Source organism: Pteropus vampyrus, unplaced genomic scaffold (genome assembly GCF_000151845.1).
Source record: "Pteropus vampyrus isolate Shadow unplaced genomic scaffold, Pvam_2.0 Scaffold366, whole genome shotgun sequence".
NCBI lineage: Eukaryota > Metazoa > Chordata > Mammalia > Chiroptera > Pteropodidae > Pteropus > Pteropus vampyrus.
The window spans coordinates 771,557-790,205 of NW_011889147.1; the positions used below are offsets into that span (position 1 = coordinate 771,557).

Sequence of the window (18,649 nt, forward strand, 5' to 3'; positions counted from 1 at the left end):
GCCTCCCAGGCCGGAAGTGACGACGGTTGGCACCGCCCCCATGTCCCATACCTCGCGAGACTTCGCAAAGGCCTCCCTCTTTCTTCTTGGCGGCGGACATGGTAGGTTATTCGTTTCGTGCCTCTTCTGCGTTGCTGGCGCAGGCCGCGAGCTCTACTTGCCTTGCACCGCAGCCACGTACCCTCCACCTTAGACCAATCTTCTGAGCCGCGTATGGCGGGCTGCAGGGTGGGGAGTCGGTGTGAGCCCGGAAGCCTGGGGCCGCGTGTTCGGCCCAGGGTTCGGATCTCTGAAACGCGCGGGCCCAGGCACCGCCCTGATGAGGCCTCACAGCTCCGGGCCAGTCTGTAACTCAGCTTTGCTGAATGCGCCACAAAGCAGATCCTTGATCTTCAGGCCCACGGACCCCTCACGATCTGGCAAGCTTCGCTCCCTGCCCCCAAATCCGTTAGCCCTTATTACCAAGCTCCTTTTTCCACATAGCCATCCAGACTGAGGAAGACCCGGAAACTTCGGGGCCACGTGAGCCACGGCCATGGCCGCATCGGTAAGTGCTGGTTCCCATCATGGTCAGCTTGGGCTCTCCCTGTTTGGTGCTTGGATAGTCAAGAGGTAGGTGGCTTGAAAGAGGGTTATCAATAGCTTTGTGCATTCGAGTCAAATTGAAGCTGACCTTTAGCTGTTGATCTTTTGTTTTTGAGAATTCTCTAGTGCCCTAATCATAATTTCACAAAAGTTGGAGGGGGTGAAAATTGGGACACAGTATTGAATTTGTCGAAGGTGGTAATGTTAGAAAAAAGATGTTTAAGCTGGAGTCTTGAAGGAATAGTAATGCTGAAAGAGGTATTGTAGACGGGTAACAGCATAAGCAAAGGCAGAGAGGTATGGGGAAATGCTTTTGCTAAAAGTATTGAGGGGTAATGAAGACTGTGTTAGCCATATAGCTTTGTATTCCTGCAGGCAAACACCGGAAGCACCCAGGAGGCCGAGGTAATGCTGGTGGCATGCATCACCACAGGATCAACTTTGACAAATAGTGAGTTTCTTGGACTGCTTTTACCGACATTGTTTTGGAGTTGGGGGCAGAGGGCTGGCTCAGAACATCTGTAGTGGAAAGCAAGCCCCTTAACACTCAGAAATCTTGCCTATTGTTTTTCCGAGTTAACACTTGATGTGAACTGAGAAAATCTGTCATCGAGGCTAGAGTCACGCTCGGGTATCAACTATTGCCTTAGTGTGCTAGAGCTCTCGAAAAGTAACTACTGACCTTATTCACTGACTATGGCCCCCATGGCATAGTCAGTCACCAGGTTCGTAACATGCATCATCTGATTGACCTATACAACTGTTAGACCTGAATTGTAGTTTTGGCACTGCTTCTGACTTCCTTGATGGCTTAATCTGGCTGCATGAAGTAAGGCTAGTCTTTTTCTCGTGAAAGCTTTTGGTGGGCTTTTTAGAAGGATTTGTTATATTCAACAGATGAATGGAGTACCTGTTATGTCACTGTTCTAAACCAGTAAAGAAATCACAAATTTGGTGGGGTGGGGGGTGAACTATAAAGATAAACATAGCTTCTTAATTGGAGTGAGGTTATAAAAGTAGTTGCTTTCTCTTCCCAGTCACCCAGGTTACTTTGGGAAAGTGGGTATGAGGCATTACCACTTAAAGAGGAACCAGAGCTTCTGCCCAACTGTCAACCTTGATAAACTGTGGACCTTGGTCAGTGAGCAGACACGGGTAAATGCTGCCAAAAACAAGACAGGAGCTGCTCCTATCATTGATGTGGTGCGATCGGTGAGTGAATATTTTTTTTGCCTTTGTATGGGTTCTTAAATCTCAAAATTCTGAGTAATATATAATTTATTTGATATCCCACCTAGAGTCTATACCAAGTTACCTACTACATAGTTCCACCTTTTGGTAGAATTTCCAGAGGTAATTCACTGACCAAAATTGAACTCCAGTTCAGTTGAAGAGTAATCTTTTTTCTTTCTTTCAGGTATTTCATTTTCACTTGAATGTTTTTCCAATCAGTAATCTCATTCCTACTGTTAGTGCCCTGATTTGTACAGGTTTGCATTTCTCACCTGAAATATTGGCAATATCTTAGCCCAACTGGTTCTGGTCTATTTTACACAAGCCTACATGAGGCACAGCTTTTGGACCCTTTGTGTTCCTTATAGAATAAAATCCTAATGTGTTTGATTGTTACTTGAGGCCTAACCTTATCTGATGAGGACCACCCCAACCCCACCCAAAAGAAAACTACACAAGCATTTTTGTATATTATTTGGAGTTCTGTCCTTTGTGTCAGTCTTAGCCCTCCCATGGGTATAGATGTAGTCAACCCTGAGGGAGCTTTCAGTTAAGTTCAAAATTCTTCCCAGCCTGTTTAATACCCCTTGGGCAGGTTTGATGGTCAAGACTTATTGGAACATTGCTGGGAATGTGATTTCCCTTTTCTGCTTATTAGATGGGTAATTGAGTGAGGGAAAGGGGTTTGTGCTTTGCCCGAGACTAGAGTCACATCCTGACAGTTCTTGTCCTGGTGTGCTAGAGTTCTCGGAGAGAATCTGCTGGTCTTGATTCACTGGCGAGGGCAATCAGTGCCCCCGGTAGTGCCCAGGTCAGAAACATTCCCTTCTCGGCTCCTAGATGGAGTGGGTTGGCAGGTATGTTTCCTCATACTCATCAAGGAGTTGGTCCCTGCCATGCTGTATTATAAACTCTTTTTTCTGTTCTAGGGCTACTACAAAGTTCTGGGGAAGGGAAAGCTCCCAAAGCAGCCTGTCATCGTGAAGGCCAAATTCTTCAGCAGAAGAGCTGAGGAGAAGATTAAGGGTGTTGGGGGGGCCTGTGTCTTGGTAGCTTGAAACCACATGGAGGAAAGTTCATTAAATGCTCACAAGTGTTTTTTTCTTCTGGTCTGAGTGTAGTTCTTTGGCACCTCTACCTCCCTACCTGTATGTCAGAAACTGACCTAACTAACAGGTTCTAGGAGTAAGAGTATGCGGGCCTGGCCTCCTGCCAGCTCCCTTCAGAAGAAAGTGCAAAAGATAGCACCAACACTTGGAGACCTTGGCTGGTTACCTAACAGTGAATCTCTTCATGTGGAAAGTAGTAATGTTGGTGACAGGAACACATACATGTAAAATAGCTGGAAAATCTGTTTGCATTGTATACACTGAATTTACAGTGAGTGGAATGATGTGCCCATAAATGTTCCATGGGTCTCAAAAGAGGAAGACTCAGTTTTGGTGGGGAATAGTCTTTACAGGAATTTGATGAGTAATGTTCTAAAGAGGGGACAGAGTGATAGAATAGAGGCAGTTCTGGACTTAATTCCTGAACCTAAGGGTTTTCCACCTGGCTCCCTCATCTTGGACTAAACCATTCTGGTTATGACCAAAATCTTGAAATGGGGCCCAGCAATCTGAATTTAAAATGCACCAGGGCTTTTACGTATTAAAGTGGTCTGGATCCTAGATAGCAACTGTCAGGATTTATGGGTCCTTGTACATAGGAGTTAAGATTACTATTAGCATTTCATAATGTTTTTTCTCTTTTAACCACCTACAGCACCTGGTATTCCTAGGTGGTTTCCCATCTAAGAACTAACCAGGCCCGATCCTGCTTCCGAGATCAGACAAGATTGGGCATGTTCAGGGTGACATGGCCATAGACCATAATGTATTTCTTTGAACAATTTTTCTTCTAGTCTTAAATGTAGCTAGTAGAGAAATTTGGCCAGAAATGAATTAGTCTTTCTAGGGTCTGCATCTGCAAAAAATGACCAATGCTTGTATACAGATAGGACCCTCACAGATGTCAGGAGTTATAATTTGCTACAGTTTTTATAGTTCTGCCAAAGGTTTTGATTTTTTTCCCACCAAAAATAACGCAGTCTAGAACTCTGGCCAAAGAAATGGTTAAGATGGCACTTAAAACTCAGCTACTAGGTTAGTTTGGTGGCGAAGTATTTCCTTAGTGCTCTATGGAACAAAGCTGTTTACAACCATTAGAGGATGTTGAGGGCCGACAAATATAAGGAAGCACAGGACAAGAGACCTGATTTAAATAATGGGAGTTAAAAGGGGTCAGGAAGGCTTTACTTAGTTGGACAAACATTTGGATTTGCATCTCCCTTAATGTGCTGAGTGAGAAAGGTAAAGTGAAGGGTTTCCCTTAGTGTCTTAGAGGACTTAACATGGAAGCTAAGGCCATGGATCTAAACGAGTGGTCAGTAGTTGATAAAGAATTACGAGACTTAACATTTGTGTCTTAGCAGACACTAAAGGAAGGAAAATGTAATCTTGCAGGAAAGATTCATACAGGATTTGGACTTTAGATCTAAACCTAACAGCTATAAGACTTAGGCTTAGTCCAATTTTCTCATTAAAACTTAGGTGAAGGCACCTACTTGATCGTATGAATTAAGTAAAATGGGAAGCATTTAAGATTTTTTGACTCTTAGTAACCATATGTAAGTGTGAGCTGTCACAGCAGACAAGTCATCCTTGGTGTGATTCAGTTAATGGGAAAGTGGTTCAAACACAGGGAAGAGAAAAAACATGATTTAGGAAATCAATGTGGAAAGCTTATGCAAGTGACGTTAAGTGGGAGATGAGCCTGGAGAGCCTCTTGTAGTTTATGGACTGGGTGAGGCTGGAGGCAGGTTCAAAACATGGGAATGCGAACAAAAGGAGTAGGATTCAAAAGACAACATGACTTGGTGACTTAACCTAATTGGGGTGGGGCTAATTGCAAAATAGGCCTGGAAGGGTGGAGTTTAGGAGTAAGAAAAAAATCACTAGTACCTTAGTGTCAGCTTCTGCCCCTGGTATTAGTTGGCATCTTGTGGTGGTAACTATCCAGAAACAGAATGGGGTTGGATAGAATAATACCCCAATCCTACATAGAGGGTGCAGATGAACATGCTAAATGTATAAGTCTCCAGTACAGCTAATCTAAATATGATGCCCCAGACACCATGCCACCCCATTTCCTGACCTGGGAAAGGCAGCTTCTGATCTATTTGGAGCTGCCTCGTTACAGCTTGGTCACTCAACAGTATCGACAGCTAACACCTGGATTCTGATTCCTCTCCAAGTAGTAATGCTGCCAAAGAAGCTGGGGTGATTGGTGAAAAGCCAAATTCATGTCCCAAATAAGTGAAAAAGACAGACCTATAGTGACCACTTGGCTTGCTTTATGGAACCGAAGGCAAACCTTTAATTTTCTTTTATATTTCAGTTGAGAGTAAAAGGTGCCATAACTGATATATAAAATATAGTCATAGCCAACGCAAGGAAACAACGTTCGTGAGGCTGCCAAGCTTTTACTAACGTGTCCTGTAGACACGGAACTTCGTAATGCCACTGTTCAGTGGCCAGTAAGTGCACAGGGTTAATGCCGTCCTCCCATATAGGAAGAGCAGAGCTTCATCAGATGCCCCTCTAACTCCGTGGTCGCTGAAAATGAAATGGTTATCACCTAGCGCATTAGGATGACAGCTAAATTTTCTATAAGCTGAAATTGCTAAGGACATTTCTGGCTTAATAGAAACATGTCATATTTTCATACAAACTTCGGTGCTGCAGCTATGAGTTACAATTTATGGGATGGCTGCCACATTTTGCAAAATCAGCTATGTCGGATTTAAGTTTTCAAATATTTGTATTCGATGGCTAGCCCAAGAGTGAAGTCAGCCCCGGGACGAAAACAAACCTGAAGCGCGCACCGCCGGCGGGAGATATACAGCGTCTGCCTACACTAGAAGGCAGTAGGCTATTAGAGTTCGGGCGACAGGAGCCCTGCAGAGCCTGCCGCTCCCGCTGCCAAGCTCGTTGATCTACGCTGCCAGAGACTTCCGAAGCGCCCTCACACGACTCGGCGCGCTTTTCCTCCGCCCCCGAAAGCCATTTGCAGCGAGAGACTCTACTTCCGGGGTCACTTTGACCCCCCCCACCGCATGACCGGAAGCCCAATCGGCGCCAGTTCCCAGCCATATCCGGAATGGGCGGGGCCGTCCACATCGCGAGGCGTAGATAACTTTTGCCCCCGCAAGGCGGGAGGTTCAATTGCGGACTCGATCAGAGTACGCTTCAGGCCGCGGAAGTCGCTGCCACTTTTGCACACGTCAAATCTCCCTTCCGTTGCGCTTAGCTGCAGGAGGCGTGGTCTTTATATACACTTGGAATTTCCAAACCTCAGAATTAACTTTCAGTTGTCAAAAGATAGCAAGCGCCAACTATGTTCAGGGCACCTTGGGCTAAATAAAAAATGCTTGTACAAACATGAAAATGTTCTGGAAGAACATAAAACAGAGAAAGAATTTTCTCATTTGTTTTGGAAGGTGAGGGAGATGGTGTATGCTTTGGTACAACCCGAGTTTCTTAACCAAATGCATATTTCATAATAAAAGGCAATATAAACGGACAAAAAATAACTTTAAAAAATGTTGCCAATATCTTGCCAGTGCTGAAAATAAATATTTTCTCATGTTTTAGAGTTTTCATGACCTTTTAATTTACATCCACCCCTACCTCCATAAATTTAAGATGTTTTAAATGCATGCCACCACAGTCTGGTTCTAGAAAATACTTTCGTATATCACCCCTAGTAAGAATATAGGTTTAAGTGTATGTTTCCTTTCTGGCTTTATTATACAGTCCAATCTTTGTTTTTTATTCCCATTTTAAGATTTTTTTAAAACTCTGTTTATCCTTATTTTGGGTACAAGGTAGGTTTCAAGTCCACATGTGAAAAGGTATTATTTATTAACAAAGATTTAACCGAGCTGTGATTGTAATTAGATTTTCTTGAGGCCCTAATTTCACAATCCAGTGTGAACCGCAGTTGGAATAATACCGATTTCCAAGGGCAAGCCTTCAAAATACTGCCTTTAACAAGCCATCTCATTTTGGCACAAGTTACCAAAACATGCTTACTTAACTGAAAACAGCACTTAGAAAGATGAAATAGGGCAGCCTTTCTTGCTTTAAAAGTTAACCCGACTGATTACAGAAGAAAACCCAGGGCCTTTCTTAACTCTGGAATAGAAGAGAGCTGACAGTCCATAGGCACTGGGACTTCTGGTAGAGACAGTATTGTGGTGCCCCCGATCGATTGCCACAGGGTTGTCAGGAAGGCACTGTTAAAGGACACTTGTTTATTGAAGTGGCACTACCATGGGGAAGGGGGTCATAATCATGGAGGGGAAGCATCCAGGAATGCCAGAAGTCTTGCAATGTATGGGTTGATTCTTAAAAACAAAGAAAATCTAGTTTAGAACTTAACTCCATTTACACATAATGTTATTTTGTCTGTTTGTTTCGCTTTCACATACTTCTCAGTTTTCCAGGATTCCAAATACTGTTTAAGTCAGGGGAAGCTCATACTGTGTTTTGTTTAGAATATTACCAAAAATCGTTCATATCAGGGCAACAATAACACCTACTCAGTAGAATCTGAGTTTTTAAACAACACATTTATCCGTCTGCACATGTAGCTATTATAATCCCAGTAATTCTGCGTATAGGTCTAAGCATCTGACTTCATTGTGTTTGCTAGTATAGTTGTGCCCAAGCATTTATCTATTGAAATACATGTTACTTTATAACGAAATACTTTAATTTCTCCTTTTATATTAGCTAAGACAAGTTTAGGTAAGTTATATTATCTATGAATTTCATTTCAAGATAGTAAAGGGAGTAGTTACAGTATTGGCTATAGAAAAGGGGAGTTTGGATCTGTCAGAGTTGAGAACCATTTCTAGGGGTCCAGAGATCATGTAAAAGCAGAATGTGGAAAGGTGCCCTGAACACTTTTTGTTAACCCCAAACCAGGCCCTTTGGACACATCCACTTCTACCATCCCCATAAGACTTCTGTGCCTTGCCCATAGCAGTCACTATATGAAGCAAGTGACTTGCAGGCCATTCCAAGCCATTATGTGGCAGTATTGATATTCCGAATTGGAATGAGAGCTGTGGCTATAGGAGGAAGAAGTCCATAGGGGGTCAACCTTAGGTCTCTTAAAGATTTTAAAGATACATACAAGTTTCAAATTTTGCAAAAAAATAAATAAAAAATGGTTGCCTATATATCTTTAAAAAGAGTACATTAAAAACTGGATTATTATTTTATTATTAAGGAATCCACTTCTATGACTGTCATGGAGCCCAGGCTGTGTAAACAGTGATGAGTTCTGAAGGTAACTACAGCCCGCTCTGGACTTTCTGGTTATAACCAGTGTCCTCTCCCTACATCAACTGAAAACCCAGACTCATGAGGCCTCAAATCCCGCCTTCCTATTCCTAGAAGATGCCCAGGCCAACTATGTAGGAGGCTTTTTTCAGAGAAGACAGCTTTGTCTTCTAAGAAGACAACCTTCTACTTTGCTTTATGAGGCAGATAGCAATCCCAAACAACAAAGGGGCTGGGACCTGCGCAGGCCTCAGTGGAGTTGAAGATGGGCAGGAAAGGGAGCACAGGATGGGATCGTCTCTTGGTTAAGTAGGCTAGGGTGGAAGGATAAGAAAACTTTACTCCACGGTTCAAATCCTGCAGACCCAAACCCAATACCAATGAAGAGTTCCAACTTTAAGGCCTCATCTTGGGAATTTTCAAGGTCTCTGCTCTGCAAAGGCCTTGAGTGGGAAGAAAACCTAAGCCACCCATATTCCCTATCTTGCTTCTTTCTCTCCAGCTCTTCCATGGAATGTGGAAGAATTTCTATATTCAAACCTAGGATTCCAACAAAAATAACTTTTCACAAAGTGACATGGAAGAGCCATAGGCAATAGGCCAGAGCTATGAGAAAGCTCTGGGTTGGCTTTAGCTGGGCTTCACTCCACCAAAGACAGGATACCCAGTGATGTCTTAAGGGCTTCATACTGAATAGAAAAATGTTAAGATTCATCTAATAGTAGAGCCAAAGGGCAATGAGCATTCTTTCCATCACTAGAAACACTGACACAGTCTGAACAATTGGCTGTTGGAGAGGGAAGTTGAGCTAGAACAATGATCAGGTATCTAACTCTAAGACTAGACATACAACCCAGTTCAGAGAACCCGATTTTAGGGAAGGTCAACGACCCACATACTGAAGCTAAACTCTTAATTAAGTATTCAATCCTCTGCATGATGATGTTTCACCCCTGACTGGCCTGTCTCAGCCCATCCCCCAGAAGAAGAAGTTCTAGAGAATGCAGCCAAGGAACACATGGGGCTTTGGGCCCAAACAACTGTACACTTTATTGAGAACACCCGTAGATGGTGGGAAGGAGGGATGCCCTGTACCGCATCATGGCCACCACTGACTGGAAGCCGGGCCCAGAGAGCACTGGCAGAGCTGGGAGGGGAGGGTAGGCTTCCCATAACTCACTGACCATCATCGAGGTGGGAGGAGCGAGAGAAGGCCAGGCCCAAGAGCCTGGTACCATGCTGAAAATGGAGATTGATTGGCCTTTGCCTTTTAAAAACAGAGGTTTAGGGGAGGGGAGGCTACTAGAAAAAAATAGAAACTCTAAGATTAAAAAAAAAAAAAAAAAGAATAGTCTTCCTGTACATCACAAGACAGCATCTGCTCTCCAGGGCCCAAGACTGGCAGCAGGGGCCTCAGGCAGGCAGGCCAGGAACCTCCAAGGGAAGATCAGTGGTTCGGCTGAGACAGTCAGCTGCACATAATTGGCCAGTCACCAGCACCCAGCAAAACTTCATCCATGCTCGGGCAGGGCAGGAAAGCACCGGCCCCTTGGGAATATACAAATATTTACCAGACTCTCTTTGCTTGTTACAAAAACAGATACGAAAGCTTACAGCAGATTATTTACAAACAGTATCCTGGGATATTGTGAAGGCAGACGTGGGCTGGCTTAGAGGGTGGGGCCTGTGGGGGCAGAGCAGCCACAGCAGCCCAGAGGGTCCCAGGCTGGGCCCCCTCCCCAGGCTCCAGGCTCTGCAAGGCACTGGATTCTGTTACTGGGAAAGGGGCTTAATTCTTCTTGTGGAGGAACTTCATTTTGTTGCCTGTGGGAAAGAAAGGACAAGAATGAGAATGTCTCAATACTATCTTTTCCAACAGCCCTAAACCTCAAAGTGGGAGAGAAAGGATTAGAAAGATTGAATTATAGCTGTGATAGATCTGATCCAGGGTAGGGAAAACACTCAGGAGCTCTAATGAGGGCACTGGTGTCAATCACTGTGTGGCTTTGGGCAAGCCATTTAACTTCTTTAGCCTTTAAGCTAAGACATGCTGTGAATTTATGAACCAACTGGCTGAACTCTTTGAAAGGAGTGGTGGTTTTCAGAGAAGGGCACTCTGGCACTGCTACTCTTGCATACCCCTTACGGCCTAGAAGAAAGCTTCACTAGTTGTAGCGGCCCTCATATTCACTCAGGAAGCAGTACACTCAGAAAGACCTGACTTAGGTGAGGAGCTGCAGTTCCTCTCGGTTCTGTAGTTTGGTAAATAATGTACTAAATGCCCTTGGAGCACTGCGCTGGGACTTTTCTCTTCACTGAAGGATCTCTTCCTGTTCTATCTACAGCCCCAGTATAAATATCTATTGGCATTGGTTTAGAATAGTTTGGGGTGCAGATCCCCCAGCCATTCCCTTCTTGCTGAACATCTATCTCATTAGTGACAAGGCTACTTACCCAAACCTCGGAGAAACTTATTCATTCCACTCTGCTCAGTGTCCGGGAGTTCCTCTAAATACTGCTCTACTCGCTGCTCAAAGAGGCCTGGAGAAGAGAATAGTCATTGGAGGAAGGGAAGGGGAGGCTTACTGGAGGGGGCCATGAGGCAGAGATCCCAAAAAAGGGAGAAACCAATGTCTGCAACATAATTTATAGGAGCACCTTAGAATTCAGACTGGCTCATCAAAACTATCATTAATGACATTTTACTGGTGTTCACTGCTGATACAGCAAGAAGCCCTAGATACCCTGCTTCCCAGTGCACATTCCTGAGCTGTATTGTGGTGAAAATGCCACTCCTCGTTTCAGAGCTGCCCCCAAGTGGATACCTTCTCTAGTTCCTTTTAGACCACTCTACCGTGTTGTTTCAAAAAAGTCTATCCGACTTTATGGACAGTACTAGCAGACAGAATAACAACCCCAAGGTTAGACAGAAAGATCCTGATGACATGGAAAAGCCCTAGAGCTGATGTAATAACTAGAGATAAGATGACCTGCTCCAAATGCAGACCACCACCAACCTAAGACGGCTAGCTCAGTTCTCTTCAAGGGCCTTCTCAACCCTGGATTCTCAGAAGCCCCTAAAATGCTCAGTCTGGTCCTTTTCTCTGAATAATAAGGGACGTGGCAACCAACAGCATGCTGCTCTTGGCGGAGACAAGCCCCACTTTCCAGCCACATGGCTCCATCCTGTGCACTGCCTTATGAAGGCATTTACTGAGACAAGAGGAGAAGAAAGCTCCCTTGGAAGTTTCTATCAGAAGAAAAGGGATGTGAGGAGGCCTGGCCCTAGCTGATACCCATCACAGTACCTAGCTATTCAGCCCTGCTCGTAACAGAAAAGTGAGAGAGAGAGAGAGTGCCCACTGCCCCTCAAACCAAACTCTTCTAACCTTACCCTTTGCCCGACATTTCCTTAGCTCCCTGTCTTGGATGAAGCCAGCAAACATCTGAGACTCCATAAAAACCTCAAGAAAACGGCGGATGCTCTTGGAGGCCACAGACTTGCGGAAGGCCTCTCGCTGGAAGGCCCTCTCCCCCTTCTCGCTCTGAGTCAGGAAGAGGGAGTAGTGCCCAACTGTCTCCACGAAGAACCGGATAAACACCTCTGACACCAGCCCATTGAGGGTATTACATTCTGAAAGAGAAAAGAAAATCTTTGAAGATCAGGTCAAGAGCCTGCACTCTCCAAACTACAATCCCAGCCTCCAGCTGGTATTGTCTCCCTCTTCCCAGCAAAACTCCCGGCTAGAACCAGTCATCTGTTCTCGAAACTTTATCCCTTGTGTTCCGGAGCTTGTAACTAGGCCACAAGCTGGGAGGCTGGAAACTGCGCTCTGAAAATGGAAGGTAGAAAATATTTGCTGGATGAATGAAAGTGGAAATCAGAGACCAGAGGACCACTTTCCCCACATGCTTCACTCTCTGGGGTTTTCCTGGCTTCACAGGAAGAAGTTCCCTCCATCTCCTGCAATGGCTTAAGGCAAGGCCCAAGAGGGAGGAACAACTACTTTCCTGTCAGCAAAAAGAGTCTTCGTAGTTGCCACTTGTCTTTGGGTTTTCCTTCCCAAAGCTCCAGAGGCAGAGAAGAACGAGAGGGAAGAAGGCAGCTTCTTGCCTCAGCACCCTAGACGCAGCCCCGATGTTGTTCATGTTCCTGCACCCCCTCTGATAAAATACAATACTTTTCTCCCCTCAGTCCCAGTCAAGCCATAACTCCCTGAACCTCACTGACTGTGGGGTTAGAGCATTCAAGGCTAGAGGAGACTAAAGCCCTACACCTGGAGCCTCATCTGCCAGAAGGGTCTGGTGCACAGAAGCAGGGCCCAGACCCATGAGGCCCAGACCCAGAGCAGCGGGAGTCTGGACCAGAGCTGGCTGTGCCGTGGCAAGCCTCACTCACCATCATCGGAGTCGCTGTCAGAGTCCTGGGAGATCAGTTCGTTCTTCCTCTCTAGAGCCTGCTCCAGAGCTGCCTGTAACTTTCTAGGTAACAACGTATCCTCGTCATCCATCTGCAGGAGAAGGAAAACGCACGGTGATAATAATCACGGCTGGCACTGACTGAGCACTTACTATGTGCCAGGCTCTGTCTGAAGGGCTTAAACACACAATCTCATTTAATTCTCTCGACAACCCAGACACTACTTATCAACCTCATTTTAAAATGAGAATCTGAGTCACAAATAGAGGGTAGAAACTTGCCCAAGGTCACACAGATAAAAAGTGGTGGAGCCGGTGGCATTTACTGACTAGGACCAGCTAGGATTCCTACCCTGGCACCCTAATGAAGTTGCCCCAATTCCTCCATTTTCAGCTCCAGGTGGGAAGCACAGCCGGCTCAGTGTGGGGAAACTGTGGCCCAGCCTGTGTCTCAGGTATGAGGTTGGGCTGTTGTTCTTGTCTCTACACTCTGGTTCAGTGTCTGCACTTTGATGCCTTGTACCCGGAGTCATAGCTCTATCAGTGGTGTGTAAGAGACTGTCCATTCCCAGAGGGCATGACATTGGGTTGTGCTCCTCTGTAGAGAGTCAGGAGGCTTTCCATGACTAAGAAAGGCTTTCTGAAGTTGACAACAATGACTGCAAATCTTGACATCTCAAGGCATCATGTGTAATCCCTCGGCAACATTTCAAGGCAGGCATTATCGCTACTCCTGGTTAGAGATGAGAACTCTGGCTCAGAGAAGTCCAGAGGCCTGTCTTGTGGTTCAAAGGTGGCAGAGCCCAGAGGTCAAGTCATTAGACTTCCAGGCCAAGTTCCCTGCACTCTCACACTGCCTTCCAGAAGCCGATGATGCCATCCAGAAAGGCAGATCTTGCTGAGGTCAAGACTTTTCAGATCAGCTTCTCTCCACCTGTCTATTCTGTGAATATGGAACCCAGAGAGCTCAACGAACAGCAGGTGAAGGTTGAGCAGGGTGTGTGACAGCGTTGGGTCCTCTGGAGTCCTCATGGAACAAGCACCCACCCTAGGGCAGGCCATATTCTGTGATGCCTCGCTCTTACCTGGCGGATGAATCGGTCAGATCCTAGATTCACCATCAGAGCCTGAGGGAAAAAAAGTCATTAGTGGCAGTGATTTAGGGTGTGAATCCCTGCAATGTCCTCCCCAGACAATGCCCCTGGGAATCCAGAATTCTAGATTCCCAGGGACAGATAACAGGAACACCCCTAGCTGGGCACTGCCCTCCCAGGGAGAAAGCATAAGAGCTGGGTAAAAAGGTGCAAAGGTCACAAATAGGAAGATCCCAGTGCCTTCCTCCCCCCTCTCTCCCTCTGCCCTTCCCTCCTAGGGGTTTCTGTTCCTTCCCTCCCTTCTTCCCTCTACCCTTTCCACCCACAGAGTTTCCCAGCTGGCCTACCTCCTCCACAGGCAGCTCCTTCAGTTTGGGGAGGGAGCTGGAGAGCAGGCCAACCAGGAAGGGGGTGGGGCAGCAGACGATGTCAATCATGGAGGCGGGGAGGACAGGAATGAAGGTGTGTTGCCAGGAGAAGGGGTAGAGCAAGGCCACCACAGCATGGGAGCAGCTGGATAGGGTGCTGGTAGACAAACAGAGACAGAGCTCCTGAGCCCAGGGCCAGTACCTTCAGGGAACAGGAGTTAAGAGCCTGCTGGAGGTTCACGACATCTCTTTATGTTAAAACTCCCAGCATGACGAAAACGTTAATGGGGCTCAGGCCTGGGTCTGACCCTGCAGACTGGTGAAGCCCCACATTCCCACGGCTCAGCGCCCCAAGGACACTGGTACTACCCTCTTTGGTGACTCTACCTAGAAACAGGCAAGTATGTAGCGATACCTGAACACAGCACAGGACTCACATACACCCTCACAAACGGCCACCTGTATGCACAGGCAGGTCTACCCACGTGGGAGTATCATCAGCTCAGGCCAGGGAGAAAAAAGGTAAAATGAGTAAAAGTTGATCCAAATTCATAGCATGTAAAAGCTGGAACGCCCTACAGAGGTCATCTTATCAATTCCGTATCTTACAGCTGGGGTCGCCAATACCTACATGGTCAGTTTGATCATAAGTGGAAGATCTGAGACACAATCCCATTTCCTGTCTCCCAGTCCAGTGTTAACTTCTACTGCTCTGTCCTCTATCCATTCCTTCCTCTCCTTAATTGGAAAAAGTGGTCTGACTGAGGACCACTGACTGAGATGAGGAGGCTGGCACTTCTAACCAAGCAGAAAAAGGTGTTCACTCCCATCTTTCCTCTCAGGCTTCTAAAAACAGCCACAGGCCTCAGTGGGTCATCCCTCTCTTAGCCAAGATGGGGCTCCAGGCCTCTAGACCCAGGAGTATTACAGGGCTGGCTGCTCAACCAGAGTGACCAATGGGAGATGGAGGAAAATCTCTAGGATGCTAGCTAAAAGATCCATAAGTGAGTGCACACTCCCCATGAGTATTGAGGGCTAGTGAAGGGCACCAGTAAACACAGGAGACACACCTGGCCTGAACTATCTATCTGTTAGAAGGAGTCAAAGGCCCTCACCTGAGGACCATATTACAGTTGAGGAGACAGAGGTCTACAGTCAAGTTCATTTTCAAGCTTGCCTTTCCTAACGTATCCCTTCACATCTATTGGTGCCACCTATTAGCCATAAAAGCTCTGGTCTTCACTTGATCAGCTCCAGTAGGGGCTCACCCTTCCATGACTAGTGTCCTACCAATCAGAGAACATGGTTATAAAACATGACAGAAAAAAACTCCCTCTTCTAAAAGGATCTCTGGATGTACTCAAGTGTTTTGTCAGCCAGTGTCTTGCTTGGCTGCCCTGTGATCCCATGGACACCTAATATACTGCTGGGCCTTAAGGCAGAGACACTGGTGTCCTGGCCCTGACAGCCCTTCCCCTGGGACAGCAGCTCCCAAAGCACAAGGAGAGCCATCTGAAAAAGATCTAGAAAAGGGTTATCTCAGGGTCCAGGATCACACTGAGGTCTACAACTCCCTCCAATGGGCCTGGGGCTTGAAGGCAGAAGGCTTTGTACACCCTCTAGGACTGATCACATGCATGTGCGCGTGCGCGCGCGCGCACACACACACGCGCGCGCGCACACACACACACACACACACACACACACACAACCTTTCATATACAAACGTCAGAACTAGGCCAGAGGGGCAAAGGACCCTTCCTGGAAAATCTAAAACGTAACCAACACAACGTGAGCTGGCTGCACATACTGAGCCCTGACCCCAGCTCAGGACTGTGCGCCATGACTGGGCTGGCTGCCCTGTCCCTCTCCAGTCAGAGGCAGACTCCAGCAGGGAGCACATCTTTTCTAGGACTCAAGATTGGCAGAATTTGGATGCCAAGCCAGGCCGAGAACAGGGCATTTTCCTCCCAGAATGGTCCTGGAATGTGCTCAGAGGCAACAGCAGCCACAAGAAACAATAGCTGTATTCTTAGCCCTGTTGGAGCTGGACTAAGTACGGATGGGGGCGGCAAAGAGGAGGCTCTGCCCTGAGCGAAGGAATGGAACCTTCAGGAAAGGAACTTCCAGGGTTCAGGCTCTGTAAGGGGCACTGAGGTCTAGCCAGACCAGAGCCCCCTGGGCAGCCAGGGGCTTAGCTGGCGGACAATGAACACAGACAGCAGAGAGGCGGCAGGACAGGCAGGGGCCCTGTGGAGCCTCTGTACCTGACTAGTCCCAGCAGTGGGCTCTTTTCTTATTTCTCCTAAACCAGCCTCCCTGTCACACTGGCCCCTCCAGTTCCTGGACGTCGTCTCGTTCATCTTCCTGGTTTGACTGGCCAACCTTCCGTAATCACTCTCCTCCTTAGCACCCTCAATGCCTCATCTGTCATTCTCCAAAAATCCCCATTTACCTGGCCCTAGGTCGCTCCAATTAATTGCCTTCTACAGGTAACACCCTCCACTGGCCCCGTCAGTGGATGGCTCATTGCTCCTTGTACTATCCCTAGTCATTGTCCTGACCCCTTCCTCACGGTGGCTCTTTCTCAGGATTATCATCATCCTCAAACTCAGCATCCCATAGAGATTGCCTTGCCTCCTCCTTCAGAGAAAATGCATCCATCAGCCAGAAATTTCTTTACTTTTTTATCTTTCTCCATACAAATATATTAGCACCTGAACAATCTTACCTACTGCAAAAGAAGTGTCCCTCTTCCCTCGGGCCAAGTCCTCCACTGGGTTCTTGATCCTGCCATCTTGTGTGCTCCCAAGTGCTGCTCCCGCAACCATTCTCTCTTCCTGGGTTTGTTAACCTTTCCTGCTCCATTTGATCTTTATCTGCACGCCCCTCCTCCGCCCACACATACACACCACAGAGAGGAGCTGGCACATACTAGGGCTCGTAAATACGTGCTGGATGGATTAGCAGATGTGCCTTCCCCCCTTTTCTTCACCTTGCTCGACTGGGTCCTACCTGAGCTTATCTGCCACAAAAATGACCCGGCGCTCCAGCAGCAGTGAGGCAAAGATTCGGATCAACTGGCGCACACTGAGGCAGGTAAAAAGGCACTCGAAGTCCACATGCTCCAGCCGGGAATCCATGGGCCGCCGCAGCTCTAACACCTGCAGCAGAGCGAAGGGGAATGTGGGTTGAGGTGGCCAGGTGGGTGCCACTCCCGGGTCTTTCGTAGAGTGACCGGATGCTGGTTTCCCTCCCCAACCTCCCTTTTCCAGGATCTCGAATCTACCCCACTATGCAATAAGCTCCAGTCTCCTCCTCCCCTTAGACTACAGCTCTGTTCCCCATCAGACACCCAACGTGTGGGCAAGAGGGCTAACTCCGAATGTGGGGAAGGAAGGAGCTGAGAGGCCATCCATCAGGCGCTCAGGAAAGGGAGGAGGAGAGCTGACTGCTCTTACAGATAAGGAGGGAGCAGCACAGCTTTAACTGTAAGGGCTTCCCTGCCCTCTTGCCCATCTCCCCAAGCAAACACCTTGGCCCCCATGCTGACCAGACTCCACAACTGATCACTGATTGCCAGGTCACAGGAAGGACAATATCTCCACATCTCCAGACTCTAGTCTCACCCACCTCTGGAAAGGCAATGCTAGTGTCCTTGTTGCCATGTCCCCTCCCTTTCCTGCTCAAAAGGGTTTCCTGCCAAAGACTATGTTTGTCCTGCCATCCTGACCTCTGTCTCTATCGGCCTATCTAATCCCTGTGCCAGGGACAAGGAAAACACAAGGAAAGGGCTGGTTATTCCACAACCGTGCCAGGAAGCTGGACTGTCTTTATCAGGGCCAGACCTAGCAGTCTTTCCTCCAAAGGAGTTACAAGGCCACTCCCAAGGTCACTGTCATGGTACAGAAAGCCACTTCCCTGGGCACAGTTAGGAGGGTGGAGGGTAGCAGCTGACCCCAGCAGTGTGAGCAGGAGGAACTGCTGACACTCAGGCGACACCAAAGTGCTGTCGCTGGGGCTGCCTACCCTCACCCTTGGTCCCTCAGCGTATACGGGCGGCATGGATGCACAGGCCTCCTGAGAACAAGGGTGAACAAATTCCCTCTTATATTTTGGTATCAGAACTCTCTTCAAGGGGCTTTCACCCTACATCATCTCATTTGTTCCTCAGGGTCTAAGCAAGTTGCTCTAACGTTCTGTTTACACTGTCTCTCCAACCACATGGTAAACTCTCAAAAGGCCCCATGATTAGCGCAGTGCTGTGGACACCCAAAATGCTCAGTGAATGTGTGCTGAAGGAATCCCATATCACAATGATGCCAGAGGCCTCTGCACCCTTCCTGTCTTTGCCAGGAGAAGTCACGGTGAGGTCCCCCGGCCCACCTCCCAGTGCCTGCATGCAGTCCAAGAGGCTCTGCTCCGCAGCACAAAGCCCTGCACTCCTACTACCCTGGCGTCGGGGTGCTCTCTAGGGAGTAAGAACCCAGGTGGCTCTTGTGGCCTGGGCCTCTTTTCATTCACCTCTGCCCTCAGGAGATAATAAATGGCCAAGTGG

The 18,649-nt window shown here is 47.3% G+C and overlaps 3 protein-coding genes and 2 non-coding genes across 7 annotated transcripts in view; 3 read left to right on the forward strand and 2 right to left on the reverse strand.

The window, feature by feature from the left end:
- Nucleotides 1-7,070, reverse strand: part of TRIM66 (tripartite motif containing 66) — a 56,854-nt gene extending 49,784 nt beyond the window's left edge. The window contains exon 1 of the mRNA XM_023522939.1: nucleotides 5,731-7,070. The gene's annotated coding sequence lies outside the window, so the exon portion shown is untranslated. The remainder of the gene's footprint in view (nucleotides 1-5,730) is intronic.
- On the forward strand, nucleotides 7-2,920 carry RPL27A (ribosomal protein L27a). The gene is made up of 5 exons (XM_011379576.2): nucleotides 7-101; nucleotides 484-547; nucleotides 961-1,036; nucleotides 1,623-1,797; nucleotides 2,748-2,920. The coding sequence occupies exons 1-5, from the start codon at nucleotides 99-101 to the stop codon at nucleotides 2,874-2,876; spliced, it is 447 nt and encodes a 148-aa protein (XP_011377878.1). The 5' UTR covers nucleotides 7-98; the 3' UTR covers nucleotides 2,877-2,920.
- Nucleotides 1,194-1,323, forward strand: LOC111731362. The gene has a single exon (XR_002777096.1). It is a non-coding gene; the product is annotated as a small nucleolar RNA SNORA3/SNORA45 family (small nucleolar RNA).
- LOC111731361 lies at nucleotides 2,514-2,642 on the forward strand. The gene has a single exon (XR_002777095.1). It is a non-coding gene; the product is annotated as a small nucleolar RNA SNORA3/SNORA45 family (small nucleolar RNA).
- Nucleotides 7,071-9,237: 2,167 nt separating the features above from the next.
- Nucleotides 9,238-18,649, reverse strand: part of ST5 (suppression of tumorigenicity 5) — a 164,227-nt gene continuing 154,815 nt past the window's right edge. For all 3 annotated transcript variants that reach the window (XM_023522940.1, XM_011379578.1, XM_011379577.1), the window contains 7 exons: nucleotides 17,107-17,255; nucleotides 14,071-14,248; nucleotides 13,715-13,756; nucleotides 12,610-12,721; nucleotides 11,605-11,844; nucleotides 10,665-10,751; nucleotides 9,238-10,034 (listed from right to left, as the gene is read on the reverse strand). In XM_023522940.1, coding sequence (XP_023378708.1) covers nucleotides 10,000-10,034; nucleotides 10,665-10,751; nucleotides 11,605-11,844; nucleotides 12,610-12,721; nucleotides 13,715-13,756; nucleotides 14,071-14,248; nucleotides 17,107-17,255 — 843 coding nt within the window. In that variant the 3' untranslated portion in view covers nucleotides 9,238-9,999. The remainder of the gene's footprint in view (nucleotides 10,035-10,664; nucleotides 10,752-11,604; nucleotides 11,845-12,609; nucleotides 12,722-13,714; nucleotides 13,757-14,070; nucleotides 14,249-17,106; nucleotides 17,256-18,649) is intronic.